The following is a 25,210-nucleotide window of genomic DNA, read 5'->3' on the forward strand; positions in this document are numbered from 1 at the left end:
AAGGTCTTGTGACAACACGAAGACTCATGAGCAGAGACTTGCGAGCAACCTTCGGACTCTTCTCGGGCTCTCAGTCTGCCCCCTATTAAGCTTCAGTCTCGGACAGTGTAAAAATTGATTAGTTTCTCCAATAGAGTCTACTTGTTTCTTGTATGGAAAATGGATGCCTTGACGTTCAATTTGCATTTGTACAAATGAATATTGCTACGATTCTTTGTTGGCCTTTGTCACGAACAAGTATTTGGTAATGTTGAAAAATGCTTGTTCTTTAAGTTTTCTGTGTTGTGTAAAGGGACATTTTTTACTCTTCTGTCATTGGAAGGGCAATGTTAAATTTTTCTCTTCTATCCAGAAGGGCATACTTCTTACATACCTGTCTTTTGACATTTTGAGTTGCCTGTCAAATCCTAACACTGCCTCTCTCTAGAGTCGTGAAACATTTACTACATGATTTAGGCTACCACATGCTTTGCATGGAAAGGTTGTTTCAGCGTACGATTGAAAGAGTAGCTGGAAAGCAGAAGCTACACTCCATTGCTTCTAGCCTACTGCTGCCTCAGCCTGCACAAGCCCAAAACCTCCTTTACACACTCTCTCTCTCTCTCTCTCTCTCTCTTTCGCGCGCGCTCGCGCACACACACACACACACACACAGGCAATGGCTTTGCGAGCCTTGCTCTTCCTCTTGCCGCTCGCTGCTTTTCTCGTTGAGGGCTCTGCCCAGAGCCATCCTCTGGTTGTGAAGGGACGGGTCTTCTGTGATGCTTGTCACGCTGGACACTTCTCCAGATCGAGTTTCTACCTCGCAGGTGGGTGCACAACCTTTGATGTGTGCGAGAGAGAGAGGGAGAGAGAGAGAGTGTGCACATGCTGCCCATCACTGACTCCATTTGTTCCGTCCGAGCAAATGAAGCACCCACATGTAGGTTCACACACATGCATGTATGTGTGCGTGCAGGCATGCGTGCACGCGCACGGACACACACACACACACACACACACAATGCTAATTTGTAGCCGCTCATATTCAGTTGGTTCTCTTTTGGGTTTGGGCAAAGCAGGGGCCAAGGTGGGAGTGCAATGTGGGTCAAGCCAAGGCCATGTAACAGCATATGTGGAAGGTAAGACCGGACCTAACGGGGAATTCTCATTGCCAGTGGGCGGGGAGCATGAGGGCGAGTATTGTGTGGCGCTTGTGCTTCATAGTCCACATCCCACATGCAATCTCCTTTCGCAACATGGTGCATTTGCTACTGTTCTCCTCACTCGCAATGCCGGCCTTGCCGATGATGTGATCAACACGGGGCCCTTTGCATTCACTCCGAATCGACTTGCTTCCTTTTGTGCCTCTGAAGTTGCCACAGAGGAAGGCAGCAATATTCTTGGTGGGGAGTAGTAGTCAGATGGATGTACAAGGTCAGTATTGCTGAACAATGCATGTGAAGGAGCAGAATATTAAGTGAATATATTGTCCAAGTACTACTAAGATGTAAAAGAAATCCATTTGTCCAAGATTCCACGGACTGCGTAATTCGTTTTTCTCAAACCTAGCCGGACATACGCTACATATATCCCAATTTACGTTTCCGAATCTTGATTGTGTAATGCAAGGTTTGTCTCATCAAAGGGAGCAATATGAGATCACCTCTCTGCTAGCAATTTTTGAACCTCAAAATCTTCCATTGGAAGTTGTGATTATGGTGACATGCTTTCACCTTAGCTCCATGGAATAGAATCAATATGCTTATGCTCTTTTTTACAAGTTGTTGCAAGCACCTATGTATCTTAGTTATATTTACCTCCAAAGATGTAGAAGCATTTTCCTTCTTATCCTTCGATTGTCTCCTATAATACATAAGCATGCCAATCCATGTTGCCATTTCAAACTTACATGCCAACCATTGTTTAGTAATGTTGACTATCTGGCTAGCAGAAAATGCGGTTAGTTAAGTCGCTTGTATGCGTAAACACTTTTCAAACAAGTAGATTATAATCCCACTATTGTCCCTGATCTTAGGTAATTGAGTCAATTGATTCATTAAGGACGGGCAAGCAAGCAAGGCCTCTTTGCACATTTGCAAGCAAGTGTGAACTACCAAGTGTTACATTGAATGGAATCGGTGTGGCCCGTATCCGCACTCTGTGGGTGTTCTCTCCTCTTCAAATGTGAAGTTGCTTGAGATTTGGTGAAACTTCACACCTCCTTCACCTCTTGAAAGCAAAGTACATGTCAAGAATTGGAAGAATTTCATAGCTATGGAAGAGACGTGTGTATGTGTGTTCTGTCTAGTCTTCAAATGGGAAATTGCTTGAAATATGATAAAATTCTACACCTTTTTCACCTCTCTAAAGCAAAGCACATGTCAAGATTCTAGTATAAAGGAAGCATTTGATCACTAATCTAGAGACATGGTATCCTCTTGAATGGTTCCACAATTAAACTTAATGCCGCTCTTCAAAATGTACAACTTTCTTTACATGTGGTCAACCTTTTTGGCTTGCCCAAAGTGGTGCTTTACCTTCTTGGGCTAACTTTCCTTTATTGATGCAGTGATTGGTTTTAAAGCCCGTGCGTTCTCATTGAATAGCTTGGCAATCAATGCCACATTTTATAGAGGGAGATTGGAAACAATTTTTGCTTGGTGATTCAATTTGGAACAGGATCAAAGGAGAATTTTTTTGGCTAATCTGGCGTGAAAGGAACGAGAGCATATTTAACAATGCTTGCCAGACTAAAAGTCTGAGGATATTGTTTGCTCATTTTTCCTTGCAGGTCAACCAACGCAAGCTTGATCAATGCAGAATCTACGAAGCTAATCGGAAAGTTCTGAATGACTGCATGGGATTCTACAATAGTGCTAACATAAATAAGCAACAGGAGGTCTTGCTTGGCGGCTCGTACATGCACTTACAGAGAATGGTAGATGATTGCAAGTTTGAAGAAGAAAAGCTAAGAAGGCAACACTTCAATGGGCTACGGCTCGTAGTGCACCTCCAAGAAGTGCTTAGCTCTCTGCTTAGTGGAAGTAGTTGGTGACTGATGGTGTTTGTAAAGGATCAGCTAGAATGGAAACTTTTGTAATTATGTCAATCAGCGAAAACAGTACCTTCTCCCATGCAACTTTTGTTTTTTGTCATCCTCCTCTGTTTCACTAGAGAAATGTAACCTTGCTTCTTTGCTAATATTCAATCACAATGCCTTTTATGGGAAAAAAAAGGAAAAGGTAGAGATATAAAAGTGTACTCTCTTCTTGGCAATTAAGACATGGAACTTTTTGTAAAATAAGGGGTTTTTAGCTAAAACCCAAACTAGGCGAACCCTTGTGATAATTTTTTCACTACTTCGTCTATAGCTTCTACATGAACTTCATGTTTTTAAAAATACCATGATATGCCTTTAGCTCCATGAATTGAGAGGGTAAATTTATGACCATCTTCGAGATCAATGATTGAGTGGCGATTTAATTCCATCTTTTGAATTAGATTGTTATCCATGCATGTCCTCTTATTATAAATGATTCATATATCAAGCACCATCAATGACATTTTTAGGAATCTTCTAGCCTTAAATTTCTCAAAGAACCTAATGTGTCTTTAGTTGAAAGAATTTTAATGTTGGGCTAGTACTTGGTTGAAAAAAACCTCTTCGGAGTGAATGTACAATGCTAGTTTCAGTTGTAGTGAGTGGTGGTGATTGTGGAAGTAGTAATTGCACTGCATGTAGCGGATTGGTAGTGGTTGTGATAGTAGGGGCAAAAACAATGAGAATGGTGGTAATACTGGATGCGCAAGTTAGCGGACATGGATAGAAGTGGTCAGTGGTAATAGCTTGACATTGTGGCTTAGACTCCACAGACACACACACACACACACACACACACACACACACACACACACACACACACACACACACACACACATGAAATGTTATATTAAACATCTTCAAAAGGCCAGAATGACCTATGAGACCAAACTCATACAATCTTGGTGTCTGGCATCGGGTGTTGTCTGAGGATGTATTGCATCGTGCGCTGAAGAGCATCGTCAATGTGCACCTTTGTAAATAGTCATATTGGATGTCTCCCATGTCGTGCTAGAATACAACCTAATTGTCTGATGGAGTCTCCGTCGATGTCATGGTAGCCTTCGTAGACACAGGTTCTCGAGCTCAATGATTTCCAAACAATCAATGGGTGTGTGCAAGATCAGGTGTACCCAGTTTTGATAGTTAGGTGGAAAGTGTGACACTCAAGTGTTCAACACATTTGTCTACACCTCGTATGCTAGCATGGCCAACTAGGACTAAGATGCTTTAATATACCCTTGGAGAATGAAAAAATGCCAATTTTTTTAACTTTGATAAATTTTTAACCTTAAGATGTGCACTGAGGATAATCCAAAAGTTGCACATAAGTAAAATGGATAAAAGATAAGCTTATGAAGCCTAACTACACACAACATTTTTTCTATAGGCTCCTTGTACCAAGAACTATAATATATATCAAATCCATGAGAAAATAATAATTATTATTTTTATTATAATTTATAGAAGAGTTGAATTTCATTTATTGATATTCTATGTAAATTTTCCAAGGGAGATCTGTTAAAATTCAATCGTTAACGTATGGTTTTTTTTTGTCTCGCCACATTCGGCATAACTATATCTATCAAATGACCATAGGATCTTGAGAAATTAGACCTCCATGTATAGATATCTTGTGTAGAAATAGTGATGTAAGAATTACTGAAAGTTTTCACAAAGATAATTACTAATAATTTAAATAAATGAGCCAAAAAACTCTAATAATTTCAAATATTCTCTTTAAGCATATGCAAAATTCATGTGTAAGTTTATTTCAAAATAAGTGAAAAGAGACTTATATAAGAATCTATGTTAAGAGAACAATGTTGTGACAGGGCGTGACATGTCAAACCAAAAGATTCCTTACACACAAAAAGTACTATTTTCTTTAGTTTGTTTAGAAATTGGACCTTTTTGGTATGTTAGTACTTATGTCTTTCATGTGGCCACCAATTCTTGGCTCTTAGAAATGAGTATAGCTAGGGTGTCATGCAATAAAATTTACATAAAAAGCTTGCTTTTTGTAGTGTAAAGCTACATAAACTACCAAAACTGGGTACACCTCATCTTGCATACACCCCAATATACCTTTGATCACAACTAGCCACAGTCTCAGAAAGGGCTCTTTCAAACCGAGTCTTAGAAATGGTTGGGATGGCCAAAACAAACCAAAATTGGCTCCACAACGACTTACAATGGAAATATTTGCAACATAACATATATCCAAAACGTGGAACGATCACTGCAAACCGCAAGACACGCACTCAAACAGGCGTCAATGAGTGTACAAGAAAAAGCACAAAACTAACTCCCTGTGGAGGGTAAAACACTCTCAATAGAGCACAAGCATTCTCAAGTGCTAGTCATTCATAAACCATATGCATCCAAACTCCCACTCGAATTGTGATGGTTGTCACTTCCAAAGATATTCGCAGATCTGTTGTGTTTAGAGAACCTGTGACTGTCCTTGTGCATGCAGCAAATCAGCTCTAAAAGCACTCTAAATCACCACAATATGCATATATGTTCTGTATATCAATTTTCAAATTTTCAAAATACCCTGCAGTCGGGTAGTCAATATTTCTCAAATCTTGTAAAAGTTTCCTTTTGCAAAGTCGTAGATCTAAAAGAAATGGCTAGGAAGAGCGGGAATGGACATGAAATGGGTTGTTTTTACAGGTCAAAACAAATATGTAAGAATCTTCAACTGTCTATCCTTGACCTACAGGCAATCTGCCAAACACACAACAAAATCGGTACAAAATTTAGAAAAACTTTCAACTCGAAAGTTGTAGACCACCACATTTTCTATAAATAGGATGAGAAGCAAGCTAAAATCATTAATCAAATTTTCCCTGCAAAACAGTGCTGAAAATTTCACATTTTCACGCAATCTCCATCGCGATGTTGCAATGATACGAGGCCTTCACTCCGACTCTGATATCACTTGAAGAGTCTGCAATGCGTGTGGAGTACGATGGAAAAGAAGAGCAGACACACGAGCACGACGTGGATGGAGCTCTCAGTGAGAATTCATAATTTCCTCACTACAAGAAGAGCCATGCTAGGCACTGTCGGCTGCACCATCTCCAAATGGATACACCACGATTCTTGATATCCCTCCCGCTTGAGACGGGCACCAAGAGAGGACTCCTCTTGCTCTTCGATGCCAACTCAATGGGATGTTAACATTCACTTTTCTTATATGGATCTCTTAACCGGAAAATACCTTTTCTTATCGGTTCAACTTTCTAATCGAAGTTGTCAGACTAAATTTGAACTCAACCTTTCACAGTCAGTTGGGGGAGTTCTTTAATTCATCCTTGGTTCAAGGTCACTGACATTTTTTTATCAGTTATAACCTAGCACAGTCGTCAATGCGTTCCCCTAAGATGAGTGTAATTACTAACTACACGAATCTCTCGTTTCTAAGTTTGATCCCCACTCCATAGATCAAAATCCCTTTTTCCATTCTTGATGTACCTTAATGTACAACCCTCTGGAATCCACTCTCCCACTGAACCGTTTGATAAATGAACATTTTCAAAGTAGTACTATGATACTAAAAATTAATATTTCAATCATGTCAAAACAACAACACATTTCAAGCATGTGAAAGTAGCATGCAAACTGTTGTATACCTTTGCAAGTGTGCATTTATTGGGTCGTTCCCACTTTTTTCTTTTTAAAATACTTTAATTCTTTTTTTCTTTAATATTATTAAAATTATATAGTTATCCTTTAAGCAATCATATGTAGTTCTCTAAGCATATCCCTATCTTCATCCTAGGATTCAGGTATTCTATCTCCTTCGCCACGTGTGGAGGCAGTACCTTTACACAAGTTTCAAATTTTTTTTAAAAAAAAATCTTGTTTGGGGAAGGCTTACAAAGTTACTCTACTCTATGTTCCTTTTTAGATAAATAATCCGAAAAGAAGAGCAAACGTGTGGCTGCTGAGGACATTTGCGGGATAGCCCATTTAGGTACTTAGCCTTTTCAAGGTTTCTTTTTATCAAATAATTAGAAGAGTTTCTTAATTAAAATACATCCTCCTTCTTTATCCGACCCCTTCTTGAAATATCTTCTCCTTCCTTCTTTTTCCGTCGACATCATGCCTACCCGAACTAGGTTGATTTTGAGACGCATCCATGGATCCTCTCACTCGCCGATCGTGGACTCACTCCCATCCAATTTCAATTCCAGGACATTCAATGAACTTGAGCTCAAAATATAGACCAACGATTATCAGTCCTAGTAAAAAAGGACCATCCCTTGTCGCATCCCATAGGTAAACACGTGCGTCGACTTTTTTCCAAACATTTAAGACACATATCACACTGAAACTTCTATGTTATGCTAGAGCTATCCACTCCCAATCTTCTCGAAAAGTGTTGATTCTAATTGAAACTTAAATTAAGTTCTTTGCATTAAATTTCTTAGTTGCTATGTTCTTTTAATGTCTACTCAAGCAAGACCTTTAAAAAAAAACGAGTCTCTTGATAATTAACATTTTGTCTCAACCTAATTTTCAAGTTAATCGTGTCTTGGGTAAATCTTATTTGTTTCTTTGCATCATTTTCCATTCATGGTGCATCTCCATGAAAGCGATGGCAATCTTATGTTCAAGCAACATGATTGTCACTTCCGTGAAGCTATCCCCTTACTCCCCCCCTTTGTAATTGCAAAGAAAACTTGAAAGTAGACAAACTTGAAATGAACAATGCATATGTTTCCTACAATGATCTTTGCTTTGGTGTGAGACATGAGTTATAAACACCAAACTTTAGAATGCACAAACTTGAAATCTTAACGCAAATAATCTTAAAACTTTCTTTGATTGACTATGCAATAGTAGATGATTGTTTATGTAAGAGTAGAATCCTTCGATGTATGGTAGTGTAAGAGTAAAATGTAAAATTCTTAAGAGTGGACATGCTAGTGTCGTGCAAAATACTCATGCAATGGTGTATGAATGATTAACGAATTCTCCTTTAAGATGAGATTTATGCTTTATCTCTGCTATCGTGGAGAGGATTAATCACATAGCTAGGAGAGGCTTAGAGATTTGGGATTTTTCAATTGACAAGAGAGGGATAACCTTACTTGGAAAGGGAATCCTCTTTTTTTTTTAATCCTTTTATGAAGATAAAATTACCCTTTAAAACTTAACTTCCTCTTAAGAGAATTAGATATTAACTTAATTATGTCACTAAAAAATCTTACATACATAATTTAAAAGGTATTCCTAATGGCTTCAAAAGGAATATATTCACTACTTACAAAGTGCAAGGACACTCTAAAAATAAGAACACTCTTATGAAAAAATAAGCAAAGAAAAACACAAATGTATCAAGGTCCATACGACCATCTCTCTTTATATGGACACAAAAAGTCTTTTGATTTTCCACTTCCATGGGTCTTTTCATTTCCTAACTCACACTTCACTTATGCACTTAAGATGTTTTAAAAGGATTTTTAAAATTTTTAAATTGGGGAGACTTAATTTATAGAGAAGAAAAAAAAGAGTCTATTTGTTTATTTGACTTGAATGCAAAATCAAGAAAAATGTGAGCCTTTCATGAGAGCATTTTAGTTTTGAAAAATTTATAATGCTTATTTTGGAAATAATGGTTAGTTCCAAAAATTCCAATACTTAATTGTATTTGATTTATGGCACCAATATCTTTTAAATAATCGAAGTAAACAAAAAAAGAGTAACTTGAAAATCGATAAAAAAATTTATTGTGGGGGTTTAGGAATAAGTGTAGATATTAGTCACCCATTCATCATGCATACTATTTAGATAAGTATGATCTCCAAACACCTATGGATAAAGAGAGTGCTCCCACCAATTGAGCTACTTGGAATGAGAGAATGGCAAGAGTCAAAGGAGATTCAAGCTATGGAAAGATTGAGAGTTAGGAGAGAGGAGAGGGAGAGTGTAATGGAAGATTGATTATTGTTGTGGACATGGCGTCTCTTGGAGAGAGGTGTGTGTAAGATGTGTGTGTGAAAGAGGCTTAGATTTGGCTTTCCCAAGATTACTCTCAAGTTTGCACTTTCAAAATTGAGAAGAGAAGTGTTGAACGAGTAGAGGATTTCTCTTTTATGCTTATTTTGATAAAGGCCTTAACTTATTTTGATAGCTTTTCTTCTTTATCAATAAGTTATTTTTACTTATTTTGATAACTTTTCTTCTTTATCAACAAGTTCCTTACTCACCTTACCCTTATCTTGTCTTTCTTTTTCCTTATGTTAATTGTCTTGAGACGAAAAGCCTAATTTCTCATGCATTGGTTATGTCCATGTCTCCATGGTGTAAATCGAAAGTGTGTTGTGGGTAAACTTTGGTGCTTGGATTTAGCTGTAATTTATTCAATTTTTATTTTTATTTTTTTCCTTCTGAGTCGGGTGTCTTAGATGTGTTGGTCATGAGTAAGGGTTAGGAGGAGGCCCTTACAAACTCTCCAACAAAAAGAAAGAGTTATCTCCGGCTTGGAATAATAAAGGAAGATGATAAATCTTCAACCACAAGTTATACCTTTAACTTTTAGATAATGTTAATTCAATCTTTGCTAGCTGGCTCATCTATACAAGGTGTAATCTATCATTATCTTTTACAGTGATCTTACCTCCTCTTTCTCTTTCTTTCCGTCTCCTTGTCAATAATTTCTTAGGGTTGTCTCTTTTAATCCTTTAGGTTGTTTCTTTGCTCATTTTCATTACCTTACTTTATGGATCGGGGGTAAGAGAAGGTTTTATCTATGGCCATTCCTCATCTTCAACAAGCAAGTGAATATGTAAAGAGAGATTTTGCAAAGTGGTATGAGCGCTTGCTCTTCCCTCACTTGGGAGCTTCAGTAGCACAAACCAAATGGTGGATGTTTCGAGGCATAACAAAGGTGACACTTTGTGGTCACGATCACTTTCGCAACAATGTTCGCTTGGCTATGTCTTTAAACAAGTCTTTTTTCTTGCACAATTTCTTCCTCACCACAAGATTTGCCTTTATCCTCGTTTTTGCTTGCCTCTCAGAGGTCCTTTTGACATAACCCTCATGCTAATGAGGTGGGTGTTATGATAACACGTTGAAGTATTCCAATAAATGAGTTACCTAATATGTGTCATGTTTGTAATAGTTGCCTTTATGATCTTGTGATGGATACTATCTTCATTGTATCTTGTAACAAGTTCATCGTATATAAAGATCTTGGCTCTTGTCTTGAATCCTTCTTTCTTTGATTTCTCTTAACGGATATAGTTAAATTCATTTTTAGTTTTCTATATATGGTATTTTGTAGAAGTCCTCGGGAGAATTTTAGATATAACTAAATTTATTTATATATTTATTTTACAATTTTATACAACAATCCAAGTTATAAGATTTAAAGGATAACACAAATCTTGTTATTATTTAGCAAAAATAGTTATGGTCCATTAATTGAGTGACACAAAATTTAGTAAGATAGAGGTTGTAGTTGTAATTAATGGGCTACCAGGGTTCAGCTTGAGCACAAAAAGAAGAAAATTCTCATAAAAAAAGATGAGAAAATTGAGAAATAAAGCATTTCCCAGTCTTCCCAAGAGGCATCTTCAATGGGATAACCCTTCCACTAGACTAAAACCTCTTGATTTTTTTGGTGTCGTAGCTTCTGCTTCTTCTTATTTAAAATTTATTTTGGTTTCATCTCGAATTCTTCTTGTGTGATAAGAATAGTATCCTCATCATTTAAGATGTGAAGAGGATCTGCAACATATAACATCAAGCTAACATGAAAGACATTGTGCACATGCCGAGTTCGTAAGATTGGTCACATATCCTTCTCAAAACCTCAAAGGGTCCACAATATCTATTTGCTACCTTCTTGTATTTTCTCAATTTGAGTGAACTTCTCTTTGGTTTGACCCTAAGGAAAACTTTATCTCCTATCTTGAAAATCCTGAGAGATCTATACAAATCAGCATAACTCTTTTGCCTGCCACTTGCTCTCTTAAGGTTCTTCCTTATTATTTTGATTTGGCGATCCATTTCTTCAAGGGTATTCTTGGCTGCAGGCACTAGGACATTTGAGTCGACCATCCTGAGAGGAATGAGATAATATTGTCCATAAAGAGCTTTAAATGGGGACATTCTCAAGCTTCTATGGTAAAAATAATTATAGGCAAATACCACTAAGGAAAAATATTTGATTCAAAGACGAGGCTATTGACTACAATATGATCTCAGCATATCTTCTATGACTTAATTAACTCTTTCAGTTTGTTCATCTGTCTTTGGATGATAGGTTGAACTTAGGTTTAATTGAGTGCCCAAGGATTAGAACATGGCCTTTCAAAACTTAGAGGTAAATTTAGTAGTGTTACGATTACTGTTTATCCTAGTAGGAATTCCATATAATTTGATAATTTCTTTTACAAAAATTTGAGTATTATTAAATGCAGATGCATTGGTTTTTACTAGACAAGGTGAACTACTTTCGTGAGTTTATCCACCACCACAAAAATTGAATCAAAATTTCCCATACAAACTCCATACTGATGCACTCCCACTGTAGGTATATCTAAGAGTTGTAGCTTCCTAGGGACCTTAACTATTTCAACTTTCACCTTCTGACATATTAAATACTTCTTAACATACCTTAGGGTATCCTTTTTCATCTTAGGCCAATAGAAATTTTGTTTAAGGGAAGCAAATATTTTGTGATAACGTGGGTGAGGTGCAAGAGGAGTTTCATGAGCTTCCTTTAGAATTGGCATCCTTAAGCATGTAGGTATGCATAGTCAATTCCTTAAGAATAAGAGTCTAACTTGAATATAATAGTCTTCTAGGTATCTTTTACGAACTTAAGCTTGGATTTCTTGAATCAATGGATCAAATTGCCAATCAGTATGGAGGGCGTTTTAAACTTCTTCTTGTAGGGTTGAATGGACTAGCGAGATGGAGAGGGTATCCTTTTTCATCTTAGGCCAATAGAAATTTTGTTTAAGGGAAGCAAAAATTTTGTGATGACTTGGGTGAGCTGCAAGAGGAGTTTCATGAGCTTCCTTAAGAATTTGCATCCTTAAGCATGTATGTATGCATAGTTGGTTCCTTAAGAATAAGAGTCCATCTTGAATAGAATAGTCTTGTAGGTATCTTTTCTAAACTTGAGCTTTGATTTCTTGAATCAATGGACCATATTGCTCAGCCATTTGGAGGGTGTTTTGAACTTCTTCTGGTAGGGCTGAATGGACTAGCAAGATGGCAAGGGAGACTATCCGTCGACTTAGAGCATCCGCATCTTGATTTTTTCTGCCAATTTTAAATCTGATCTCAAAAGTAAATTCTTGTAGAAATTCAACCCATTGCCTTTGTCGCATATTGAGATCTGACTGGGTGAAAATCCACTTGAGACTTTTGTGGTCAATAACAAGCTGAAACATCTGGCCTAAAAGATAGTGTTGCCACTTCTTGGGGTACATGAACCACAACTAGTAACTCAAGATCATGGGTAGGATAATTCTTCTCATGAATCTTGAGCTATCATGATTCATAAGCTATGGGATGGCCTTCTTGCTGTAGGATCGCACCTGTACCTTGTACGCAAGCATCCACTATCACCTCAAAGGTTTTTTGAAAATCTGGAAGTTTGAAAACAGGTTCATTGGCCAAGAACTCTTTTAATTTGTTGAAGGTTGTATCTCTCTTACTAGACAAAAAAAGGGTTCCTCTTTTTTGGTGAGTTCTGTGAGAGGACCTGCAATGAGTGCATAATTTTTTATAAATACTCTACATCATCTTGTGAGGACGAGGAATCCTCGAACTTCTAAAACAGACTTGGGAATGGGCCACTAGACTACACCTTCCACCTTAGCTGGGTCGGGAGAGAGACCATCCTTAGAGACTATGAATCCCAAATAGGCAGCCTTCTCTACAAAGAAAGAGAATTTGCTCCGCTTGGCATAGAGTTGGGCTTTTCTGAGAATTTCCAAGACATGGCATACATGCCGTTCATGATCTTCTCCGGTCTTTGAATACACAAGGATGTCATAAAAGAAAACTAGAATAAAATCATCTAGCTCTGTCCTAAAGAGGTCAATCATGAGACACTTAAATGTGGTAGGGGCATTATTCAGGCCAAAAGGCATGCTGGTGAACTGATAATGCCCAAACCTTGTATTGAAAGCCGTTTTAGGAATATCTTCCTTTTTTATCCCAACTTGGTAATAGTTTGACCTGAGATTGATCTTGGTGAAATATTTAGCACCACCGAGTCAATCAAGTAGCTCATATATGCAAGGCAAGGGATACTTGTTCTTGACAATGCACTGATTTAGGCCTTGAAAATCTATGCAAAATCTAAAGGTATCATCTTTCTTCTTTTGGGAAAGCATAAGAGCACCCCAAGGAGAGACACTGGGTCTAATAAAACCTTGTTCTAAAAGCTAAGGCAACTGGTCCTTCTTTTGGGAGAGTATAAAAGCACCCCAAGGAGAGACATTGGGTCTAATGAAACCTTGTTCTAAAAGCTAAGTCAACTGGTTCTTCAGCTCTATGGATTCAAAAGGCGACATCTTGTAGGGGTTCCTTGCTATTGGTTGGGCGCTAGGAATGAGCTCGATCTCATGCACTAGTTCCCTAGGTGGGGGAAGATTTGTCAACTCCTTTGGAAAAATGTTCTGATATTCATTTAGCCATTCACTCTCTAATCCTTTTGATGCGGTATTTCGTTTATTGAGACTTATAACATAGATTGATAATCCTTTCTTTAGCCTCTTAACTAAACGACTAGCTTTGACCACCTTCAAGGGATCTTTCCCCGCTCTGCCTTGCACTGAGAATTGTTTGTCCTTTGAATTTGAAAAAGAGATGCTCCCTTCAATGCAATGGACGTTTGCTTTATCTTTGCTCAGCCAATTGATCCCTAGGATTCCTTCAAATCGGCCAATCTTTAGGATTCTAATCTTTGTTGGGTGGAGTGACCTTCTAGTTGAAAAGATAGATCTACCGTGTGTTCGTCTATCAAGACGGTGGATAGAGTTGCTAGAGAAACCCATAGCTTACGGCCTGTGGGTTGGGAGATGACTTGCAATATTTTTACACTGTTAGGTCACAAAAATGAATATGAGCTACCAAAATCAATAAGGAAAGAGGTTTACCCTCAGACTCTCTCTTAGTCTCAAGAATAGAGAATTGTCGCTTTTGGCCACCTGGATCCAAGGCAACATATATGTGGGCTTGCTACTCTATCTCATCCTTTACTGAAATGAAGTTCACTATCGATTTTCTAGGTGGGTTACTAGTTGGTTTTTGACCACCAAAATGAGTCATAGGAAGGGATATTGCCCATGGAACCTAAACCACTATGCCACATGTACATACTTGATGAAGTGCTTACTTTAACTTTGCAAATCCTAAGCCAATCTACTCATTCTAATCCTCATGAGTTCTAAGAACTCATGGGGGTTGGAGGTGAGAGTGTGTGTTATTTCAGGTTCAACTCTCATAACAAAAAAAAAGCACTCTTTTTCTGGAAGGCTCTGCAAAATTGTCCCCCTTGAAAAGTTGCATCAAACTACTGAATAAAAGCCAGAGCTAATTTGCACTCATCCACTTCGTCATTGAAAAGTTTGCAACATTAATGAACTTTCTTATCCCCTGCATTCCTTAGTCTTGCCATACAACTATGTATACAAACATTGAGGCAGGTGTAGTGTAAAATTCCTGATCACGAGATATGTAACCCCATTCTCACACAACTCCCATCTTTTGTCTCAAACTTGTAGCCTGACATTTTTTATGCAGAGACCTCTTTCTAGTCCTCATCTTTTAAATAGTTTCACCCCCAAAGTAGATTTTTGATAGCAAAGGCTACTACATACTTGGCTGTAGCCATCGGTTCCATGATAGCAGAATCTGGGCAGGAATGAGAAAATGCAAGCTGAAAGTGACGAGGACAAATCCTTGGGTTGGGTTGTTGCACTATTCTTGGGCTCCGTGTGTCTTGAGACCGGCTCTCCCATGAACCAATCTTGACGAACTGAGGGGTTTTTGCTATGTTTGCAAGTGTTTGAATATAACTCACAATCTTGTTAACAAGGACATGATGCAGCTCTTTGTTTTCTCATTTATCAAGCTCTCGGATGTTGTCCTTATCTATTTCAATCGTTGATTGTCCCATTTTTTTCCAAACTCTTGTTGCTTGTAGTCAACCATGGTTCCTTTATTGTATTGCCTCCATAGCACAGATAGTGCATTCACATTGTAAGTCCATGTACAGCAGTCTCTAAACAAGTCCATCACCATAGATTGAAGGCAGTGCATTGTCTACAACATAGACATCTTGTTTTTGGTATCCAGGCAATGAAAATAAATAGACCTCCAGGTCACGACCTTGCAAGGCTGACACACATGCAAAGAAATGGAAGGAAATTTGCTCTCTTGGCAACACCACCAAGAGAGTTGACAAAAGTGGCCCCAAATTTGTACTTCCAAGGAAAATGGTACAGATAGCATCTCTCTCTTTCTGTGAAGAGACTTCCCATGTTACAAGTGGCCCCATGCACAAGCTTATGGAGGCCCTTGTGACAAGCAAGGCCTTCACAGAGCAGAATGATTAAAGTTTTGAAGTAGCTTGAACTCATGTGCACATGCTTCCAAAGTTCCATGCATGCAAGCAGTCCAGAGCCCCTCTGCTTCTCAGGTGCTCCTGCCGCGTCAGTAAGACGACATCTTGCCTCTGCATGCACTGCCAGAGGCAGTTCATCAGCCAAACAACTCCTGTACTTGGCACATGAGCGGATGGAACCAGCCTGGTCTGGAGCAACAGATGAGGGCAGCTTGAGCACATCACATGGCCGACTGTCAAGTAGCTGTACTCTGATTTGATAACACAAGCGTGCTTGCCTGTGGTTGGAGTGGCAACTAGCTGTTGTCGAGGCTGGAAGGGAAATAGCCAAGCCCACGACAGTTATACGACCCGACCGGTTGCATGAAAAGTGCTCTCGTCGTAAGCCCATGCATGTGTGTGGGCTATCCTGCGTTCCAGCCATCATGTGCCAACTACATCCCTCTCTCTGTTACGTGTGTGGCTAGCCTGTGCTCTGGCAATCATGTACTAAGTACTCCCCTCTCACTCTTGCACTGGACTCCCATGTCCAGTCGAGTGATAGGTATACCTTTTGCTCCAAACTTGACAAAATAAGCACTTGCGAAGCCTTACAAGTTTCCCATCTCGACTTTTCCAGAACTTCTTAATTGATAAACACCAAGAGCATTTTCTACTTTCAAAATTGTGTCTATTCTTGATATTCGTGAGGTAGCAGCATGGCAATCCCTGCATACACACATGTATCCATCCCTTGTCACATAATTATTGATGATTACACCAGCAATAGAAAACTTCAGAAGAGGCTGACCAGGCAAAACCCGTGAATGTCAATGTTCAGTATCCCCAATGAAAAATACGTGAACTTTTCCACTTGCATAAGTCCAGCGGGTATGTCCTAGCAGCTTCTGAGCACCTTTCTGATTCCTAGGTACTGAATGTTTTGAGCCTCCTTCCCCATGCCAGCAGCAGCTGCATAAACATTACTCGTTAACACAAATCATTTCCCTCTATTACGCGCTCATAGGCCAATCTTCCAAGCTCCACATTTCCCCATTCTCGACAAGCACCTAGAAGAGCAGACAAAACTGAAGGCCAAATGGATGCTGGCATCATCTTGATTACTCTCATAGCTTTGTCGAAATGCCTTGCACGCCCAAAAAGATCAACCATGCAAGTGTAGGATTCTTCCTCTGGTAAAATCCCATATCTCTCTGTCATGATATCAAATAGTGTTTGCCCCTCATCCACTAGCCCTGAATGACTACATGAGCTGAGCACACAAACAAAAGTTATTGCAGTTGGGGATGTGCCCTCTTGCTGCATCCATTGAAAGCAGGCAAGAGCTTCCTTGCCGCAGCCATGTTGGGCATATCCTCCGATTAGTGCATTCCAAGACACAGCATCACGAACAGGCAGCTCATTGAGAACTTTTTGAGCTTTCTTGAGGAACCCGCATTTGGCATACATATCGACCAAAGCACCATGAAGCACTACATGTTTCTCCAGCAACCCTTGCCTAGCAATCTCATAATGAATTTTGTCACCCATGGCAACCTCTCGGGTAATGCTACATGCCTTCAAGGCACATGCATAGGTAACTGCATTTGGAGAAAGGCCATCACTTTGCATCTCATGAAAACAGGCTAGAGCTTCACTACCAAAGTCATGCTGAGCATATCCAGCAATTAATGCGCTCCAAGACACAACATCCCGGACAGGAAGCTCAACAAGAACTTTATGTGCTTTCACGAGGACACCACATTTGGCATACATATCAATCAAAGCACCACCAAGCATCACATGTTTCTCCAGCAACCCTTGCCTAGCAATCTCATCATGAATTCTTTTGCCCATGTCAATATCTTGGGTAATGGCACAGGCCTTCAAGATGCACGCATAGGTGATTACATCTGGAGAAAGACCTTCACTTCGCATCCGCTGAAAACAGGCTAGAGCTTCCTTGCCACAGCCATGCTGGGCATATCCAGAAACTAGTGTGCACCATGACACAACATTTCGAACAGGAAGCTTATCAAGAACTTTTTGAGCTTTCATGAGGGACCCACATTTGGTATACATATCAACCAACGCACCTCCAAGCACTACATGTTTCTCCAGAAGCCCTAGATTCGCGATCTCGTCATGAATTTTGTCGCCCATGTCAACATCTTGCATAATGCCACAGGCCTTCAAGGTGCATCCATAGGTGATTGCATTTGGAGAAATGCCTTCACTTCGCATTCGCTGAAAACAGTCCAGAGCTTCCTTGCCACAGCCATGTTGGGCATATCCTGCAATTAGTGCGCTCCAAGACACAACATTTCGGACAGGTAGCTCATCAAGAACTTTTTGTGCTTTCCTAAGAAAGCCACATTTGGCATACATGTCGACCAAAGCACCACCAAGCACTACATGTTTCTCCAGAAGACCTTGACTAGCAATCTCATCATGAATTCTTTCACCCACATCAACATTTTGTGTAATGGCACAAGCCTTCAAGGTGGACACATAGGTGACTGCATTTGGAGAAAGACCTTCACTTCGCATCTGCTGAAAACAGGCAAGAGCTTCCTTGCCGCAGCCGTGTTGGGCATATCCTGCAATTAATGCATTCAAAATGACAACATCCCGGACAGCTATCTCACCAACAACTTTTCGTGCCTTTGTGAGGGCACCACATTTGGCATACATGCTGACCAATGCGCTACCTAAGTATGGGTCCCTTTGAAGTAACCCACTGTTGTAAATGTCAGCGTGTATCTTACTGAGTTGGTACAAATCCTTCTTCTCAGCACAGGCTTTTAGAGCGGTCATAAAAGAACTGGCTGTGGTTCGACTCCTCACCATGCTCGCCATGCCCCTTTGCATATCATTCGGAAGTCTGGGATTAAGGCTTCCGCCCTTACCTGTTTAGGATCTATACATGGCCAGTGAGATTCCTTTTATGCATATCTGCAGCCACATTTATCCATGCGACGGTCAAAACCTAGAGCAGGGGATTCCGTTCGGGTGGTTCTTTTGGAGATGTCTACTGCTGCCAGCGATGGAGCTTCAGCAGCAGTGCATGCGAGATGATGCGACTTGATCTGCACACCAGTCAAGGTTGCTTATTTTTTGTTGGGGAAAAGTAAACGAATCTTCGTTGATGCGATCAGAAGGACTAGCCTCGCCTATATCTCACACGGAGATGGGATCTATGGTGGCACGATTGAGGAGTGTAGATTTTGGGCAATGTAAACTGTAAACTCACCGAGTTTACTTCGCCTCTTCCCCCCACACCACGGGATTGATCCCACAACCTGGGGTTCGAGGGCCATGTGGCCAATCCATTTCGCCCATGCACATCACCTGTGGAATGTACACGTTTCCATGGAGTTTTGACGTGCAAAATTATCGGGGCGAGAAAAAGTAAACTCGGGTACTCGGGTACCCGAGTTTACAAAAATACCCGAGTTTACTTATGCGACAAGATCTACGGCGCGCGCCTAATGTCGGGGCCCAAAAGTGATGGGAGCCTTCGATCCCATCTCCCATGCCCGTGTTAGATATAGCTGAGATAGGCCTAGTGTCGAGCGAGGGTGGATGGTGTCGCGCGACAAGAGGCATAGGCGATGTAGAAGGTGTCACACGGCAAGAGGCGAGTGTGCGCGTGCAATGGATCCGCATGTTGAGAGAATTTTGTTTAATTGTTATACTTGCCAGGTATAGCAATGTAGTTTGGATGGTGTGTTGGTTATGTGGGTTGTCGTGGAACATTGGGTTCTACACCCCCATGTGTATTCGACCCTCCTTACCCTTTTAGACGGTGGGAGATCTGAGTTCCTATGTAGTTGTTCAACGCAAGGATGAGATGAGATTCGGGGAATCTCCTGAAGAAATGAATAAACAAAGCAACGAGCCCCCTAAAAAAATGCTCTCATTCGTTTTAGAAGTAAAAGGAAAGCTTTGCAATGGAAGGATAAGTGAAGGGAAAGAGGGTGTGGCAGTCAGATCGGGCGAAGTCAAACGGTGGGCAAGGAAAACATGTCGCGCATGAGGTGGGAGGGGATGGGCAGCATCATGCAGAGATGTCTCGGTTGAGACAAAGAAGGGACGCAAGGATGCGTGCAGAGCCCAAGATAAGGAGAAGTTTGTTTTTTAATAATAAAAGCTTTGCTTGATGGACAACAAGTGCACGATGGTGTGGTGGTCAGGACACACGCTTCACCTTGTGCCCATCAGAGTTCAATTTGCAGTCGCAGTTTTTCTTGTGAGGAGAATTGTATGTCCGATGATGTCATGAGGAGGGATCTGGAAAGATTCGGGCTAATAAGATTAGGAGCCAATAGGGGGAAGATTCATTAGTGTCCCCAATCTTGGAAAAATAAAAAGCCTTTCAAAACATCTTAAGTGCATAAGAGCTACATCGCGCTGTACACTTGCAATGCATAGAGCGCAATGGCCTTGCACTGCATGCGCTACAACGAGATGAGGCTCCATTAAATGAAGCCTTTGCACTGTATGCCCCACATGCGTCCAATGGGACGCAGCTCTAAGTGCAGTGTGAGTTTAGGAAATGCAAAGACCCAAACTAGAGCTTTCTCATGTGGGGCAAATCCTTCAATCAATGCATTCCAAGAGTCCACACTTCGTATAGGAAGCTGAAAACAACCTAGAGCTTTTTGGCAATGCTCTTGTTGTCCGTATCATGTGACCGATTCATTCCAATGCTTTGCATCTGTTGAAACAACCTAGACCTTTCTGGCCCTGCTCTTGTTGCGTACATCCTGCAATCAGTGCATTCAAAGAGGTGACATTCCCTGCAAGAAGCTTCTCAAACACTTTTTGTGCTTTCTCAAGTGCACCATATCTGGCATACATATCGACCAAGGCATTACCAAGCATGAATCTTTTTCATCAACACCCCCTGACTAACAATATCAGCCTAAATTTTTGTTCCATATCAACATCTTGCATAGAGCCACATGCCTTCAAGATGCACGCGTATGTGATTCCATCTGCTGGAAACAGACTAGAGCTTTCTCTTATGGAAAATCCTGCAATCAATGCATTCTAATAGTCTACACTCCCGATAGGAAGTTGGAAATAGCCTAGATTTCTTACCATGCTCCTATTGTGCATATCTCGCAACCAGTGCATTCCAAGCTAAAAATAGCCTAGAGCTTTCTGGCGCTGCTCTTCTTGCACACATCCAGCAATCAGTGCATTCCAAGAGACGAAATTTTGGACTATAAGGTCCTCACACACTTTTTGTGCTTTCTCAAGTGCACCACATTTGTCATACATCTCGACCAAGAGAGTGCCAAGCACGACATATTTTTTCAACAACCTCTGACTAACAATACACTTGTGAATTTTTGTACCCATATCAGCATCTTGCGCAGAGCCACATGCCTTCAAGATGCATGCGTAGGTGATTGCATTTGGAGAGAGGCCCTTGCTTCGCATTTGATGAAAAAAAGCTAGAGCTTTCTGGCCGTGCCCCCATGGGACAAATCTTGCAATCAGTGCATTCAAGAGTCGCACTCCAGACAGGAAGCTCCTTGAGCACTTGTGTAGAGCCACATGCCTTCAAGATGAACGTATAAGTGACCAAATTTAGAGAAATACAATTGCCTTGCATCCGTTGAAAACATCCTAGAGATTTTTGGCCCTGCTCCTGTTGTGTGTATCCTGCGACCAGTGCATTCCACGTGACGTTGTTCCAAGTGATCCTTACATGAGGATATATAGAGAGCTTGCTTTGTGTCCTTTGGAAACATCCTAGGGCTTTTTGGCCCTTCTCTTGTTGTGCACATCTCACAATCAGTGTGTCATAAAATCTAATATCTAACCAACCCAAATGATTTTCTCATATTAAACTAATCATTTAATGTGGGAGAATAAACGGGAACAAGGGTTAAGATATAGACATGTGCTTATAGATCTATCTCAACACGGAGCCAATGGTAAAGGGGCCCAAATGAGAGATGGTCTATCAAAGAGCAAGGCTAACCAATGGAGCATAAGACCTTAGGGTTAGCTTCATTGAAGACCTCCAATAGTTAGTGTAAAAGTCCTTTGACCTTTGAGCTTGAGGTGGGAACCCGGCCCAAGCTTAAGGTGCTTGAGGTGCTTGTCATGCTTGATGATTGAGGTGCTTGAGATGCTTGAGGTGCTTGATGATTGAGATGCTTGAGGTGCTTGTCATGCTTGAGATGCTAGGGCTGTACTTGAGGTGAGAACCCAACCCAAGCTTGAAGTGCTTAAGGGCCAAGCTTGTGGTGGGAACCTGGCCTAAGCTTGAGGGCTTGAGGTGTCAAAAAGTCAAGATTCAATCCCTACAAGGAGGGGGCGAGCCCTACAAGAGGGGGGATGAGAGAGAACACCCACACACTCACACAAGGCATGCTTGGTACAAAGAAAGCAAAAGGGACATATGTCAAGTTCCTCCTCATGTTGCCCTCATGGTGTGCCTAAAGCCTATTGGTTGGCCGCCCAAGGGGTCCAATGATAATTTAGGAGATTTAATTAATTTTCTTTGCATTTATCAAGTCCTCTCTCTCAAAGGGGAAAGGGGGACACTTGTCCCAAGGCTACCCTTGTTGCTTGTAATGCCTCCTGCTTGTGATTGGCTAGGCCTGGAGGGGTCCAATGAGCTTCAAGCATGAGCTGCAAGGGGTGGTCGACCAAATCAAGCTAGGGGGTTTCTTGAGGGGTATACTCTCCCACACACTCTCATTGTGCATTGTGCAAAGTGCAAGAGCTCCCTCTCATTCTCCAAGCAAGTAGAGGTTGAGAGCCTACACCAACACTCTTGGCTACAGAGTGCAAATCCAACCAAGAGCCATGCTTCAATGCTTAAGCTTTCCATCTTCTCCATCTTCATTACTATGCTATTATGTATGCTAGCAAGAAGAGTGATGATAAGTGAGGAAATAATTCTTTCTCCTATGAAATGTTTCTTCTTCCTCTTCCCTACCCTCATTCCCTGCTAGCTCTCTCCACCTTTGAAGGTGTTTGAGGTCTTGGGACTGAGGCTTGGGATAGTTAAAGCTTTCCACAAAGTTTATATTATGCTTGTGATGCATGAAGCTTTCCATCTTCATTGCATCACCTAGGTCACAAGGAACACAAAGATTGTATTGTAACAAGTCTCTCTTAATGGGAGAGTCATAATGAAAATGCCTATTGGAGGGGGGACCGTGTCACAAACGGGAGCGCATAACAATATAAAATATACTCAGATAAATAGAATTTATCTCTTATTATTGAAGCCAAAGGATATAGAGAGAAATAGATAGAGATAGAGAGAGAGAGAGTGAGAAGATCGACACATTACTGGGGACCAGAAGATGGGCTGGTCCCCCCCCTTAAAGAGAATTCTTTATTAGGGAGAATCTTTTTACAAGCACAAGAACCGGAGAAAACCCCTCCGTTCTAAATCTCTGACTCGATGGTCGTTCCTTCCCGTAAGGGAAATCCGAGAGACAAGCTCTCAATCCTTTTTCCGTCTGTTCTCGGAGTTGAGACTCCGCAGACAATTTCCAAATTCCGTTTCCGGAATTCCCAAGCGTAGGCCGAAGCCTTCTTGCTTCTCCTTCGCGATGAAGTACCTGCAAACACACACGACAACAATTCGTATGGCGAATCCACAATAGGTACCTGTCGCTCTTGCGCGAGAAAAGCGACTTCCGTGCTTCGTAGTCTCGCGATCTCTCGCGTCTTCTGGCGGCAGAGTCTTCTCCTGTTGGCGCTGGAAACCTCCCTTCGGTGAGGGCATGTGGTGTTTTTATAGCTCCTTCACCACGGCACGAATAGCTGCTCGCGGAGAGATCGCGGTCGTTTTTTTTTTTTTTTTTCAAAATTGTTTTTTTTTCAGTTCTACCCGAAATAGGGAGAGAGAATTCGCTGGCTGGTTTTGTTGCTTTATTTTCTAAGTGGCTTCCCACTTATTAAGTGGACGGCCGGCATATTTTTAAAATTGGTCTGAACCTGCCCAAAAACTCAATAAAACCTTATAAGTTAAAATCAATGCTTTCACAACACTTCCCAGGCGTCCCTGGATGCAACCACATGCACGAATGCAATGCAAACATAGATTCCTCGCGGGAAAGCGTTTGCTCTTCCCGGAAAACTCGTTCAAATTTTCTGCTTTTTAAGAAAAGCTTCTCAGAACCCATCTTTATTCTTGTGCTTGCGTCTTTACGCGTATTCCTCTTTTCCAGTTCGGATTTCCTCTCGACTATGGATATCCCCTTTCCGATGCACCCGTCACCCACCTTGTGACGCATCAGGAATACCCATCACCTAGTCCTTTCCTACCGAACTTATGGTACAATCCCCTTCACGATGCTCTATGTCACCCATCCTATGACACATCAGAGATGTCCGTTCCCGGATGGTCAGATACTTCTTCTCGATGCTCCCTGTCACCCATCCGATGTGACACATCAGAAGTACCCGTTCTTGGTGGCCTTACAGATATTCCCGTTCACAGTGCTCCCATCATTACTCTGAATGACGCACTAGGAATATTCTGTACTCGGATGTCTCCAGTGAGAAAAACCCTCTCACTCAAAATTCCAATAATTCATTTAGAATTTTTTTTCCTTGGTGTTCCAAGCTAGAAAACCCTCTCACTTATAAATCCAATAATTCGTTTAGAATTATTTTTCTGTCAGATAAAGCCAATTTAGCAACATCCCTCTCACTTATAAACAGTTGTCCTCAATTGTAGAGGTCCAACTGAACCGCCGGGGAGAAACCGGAAAATTTCAAATCTTGCTCAAAGGTGAGTTGAGCTAGTCCTTTCTCAAAAGAGAACTTAAAAATTAAGTTAAACAAAAATTCAAGAATTCAATACTTACCTTACCGGTTCATGTCCTTCCTCTAGTACCTCGAGGATATCCTTCACCATTCATCAAACTTACGAGCCATGTAAGAACTCGTCATTCGTGTCTTTCCAACAGATTAGAAATTTCCTCATCCGAGAATCTGTTAACCAAATTCCACCTTCTCACCGAGAAGAATAATCCTCCTAGAAATCAATCTAGGTATCTGTCCTTGCGCATAATCCTGCGTTGTTAGTGCAGAGGGTATTAAACCTCTTATGTCCTCCCACATAGGGAATGCCCAAATCATAAGGGTATTATGCTCAATGTCTTTCTTTCACAAACAACGTTTGCGATCACCTTAAAGAAAGTTCTTGTTTGGGGCCGTTGCTCAACGTAGGCGGACGGTTCCAATCCGAAGATTCCTTGTGCACGGTGATACTTCCTTCCAATCTTTTCCTCCTGCAAGTTATTACCACCAACAGTGTTTTCCCAACGCCCATTAGAGTCTCTTTCTTACAGAATCATAAAAAAATGATTCACCTTGCGAGCATCAATGAAGCCTTGCAAAATCTCAGGCAGATAGGATTCTAGCCATAGCATTTTCTGAACGTACGTTCAAACCTAGTTCACAATAGAGCGAACCCTCTTTGATTCTCAAGGATGTTCTCCTAGATGTAATTCTTACCATTTTGAAACGATTGGCGAATTATATTCTTACGA

The 25,210-nt window shown here is 40.8% G+C and overlaps 2 protein-coding genes across 2 annotated transcripts; one reads left to right on the plus strand and one right to left on the minus strand.

Annotated features, from left to right (window-relative positions):
- Positions 1 to 536: 536 nt before the first annotated feature.
- Positions 537 to 1,828, plus strand: LOC147424850 (pollen-specific protein C13-like). The gene is made up of 2 exons (XM_086500481.1): positions 537 to 809; positions 1,062 to 1,828. The coding sequence occupies exons 1-2, from the start codon at positions 659 to 661 to the stop codon at positions 1,394 to 1,396; spliced, it is 486 nt and encodes a 161-aa protein (XP_086356607.1). The 5' UTR covers positions 537 to 658; the 3' UTR covers positions 1,397 to 1,828.
- A 13,571-nt stretch (positions 1,829 to 15,399) lies between these two features.
- On the minus strand, positions 15,400 to 18,881 carry LOC147424851 (pentatricopeptide repeat-containing protein At3g09040, mitochondrial-like). Its single transcript, XM_086500246.1, has one exon. The coding sequence runs from the start codon at positions 18,540 to 18,542 to the stop codon at positions 16,662 to 16,664; it is 1,881 nt and encodes a 626-aa protein (XP_086356372.1). The 5' UTR covers positions 18,543 to 18,881; the 3' UTR covers positions 15,400 to 16,661.
- Positions 18,882 to 25,210: the final 6,329 nt, after the last annotated feature.

Source organism: Adiantum capillus-veneris, chromosome 25 (assembly GCF_014529385.1).
Source record: "Adiantum capillus-veneris isolate H3 chromosome 25, ASM1452938v2, whole genome shotgun sequence".
Lineage (NCBI taxonomy): Eukaryota > Viridiplantae > Streptophyta > Polypodiopsida > Polypodiales > Pteridaceae > Adiantum > Adiantum capillus-veneris.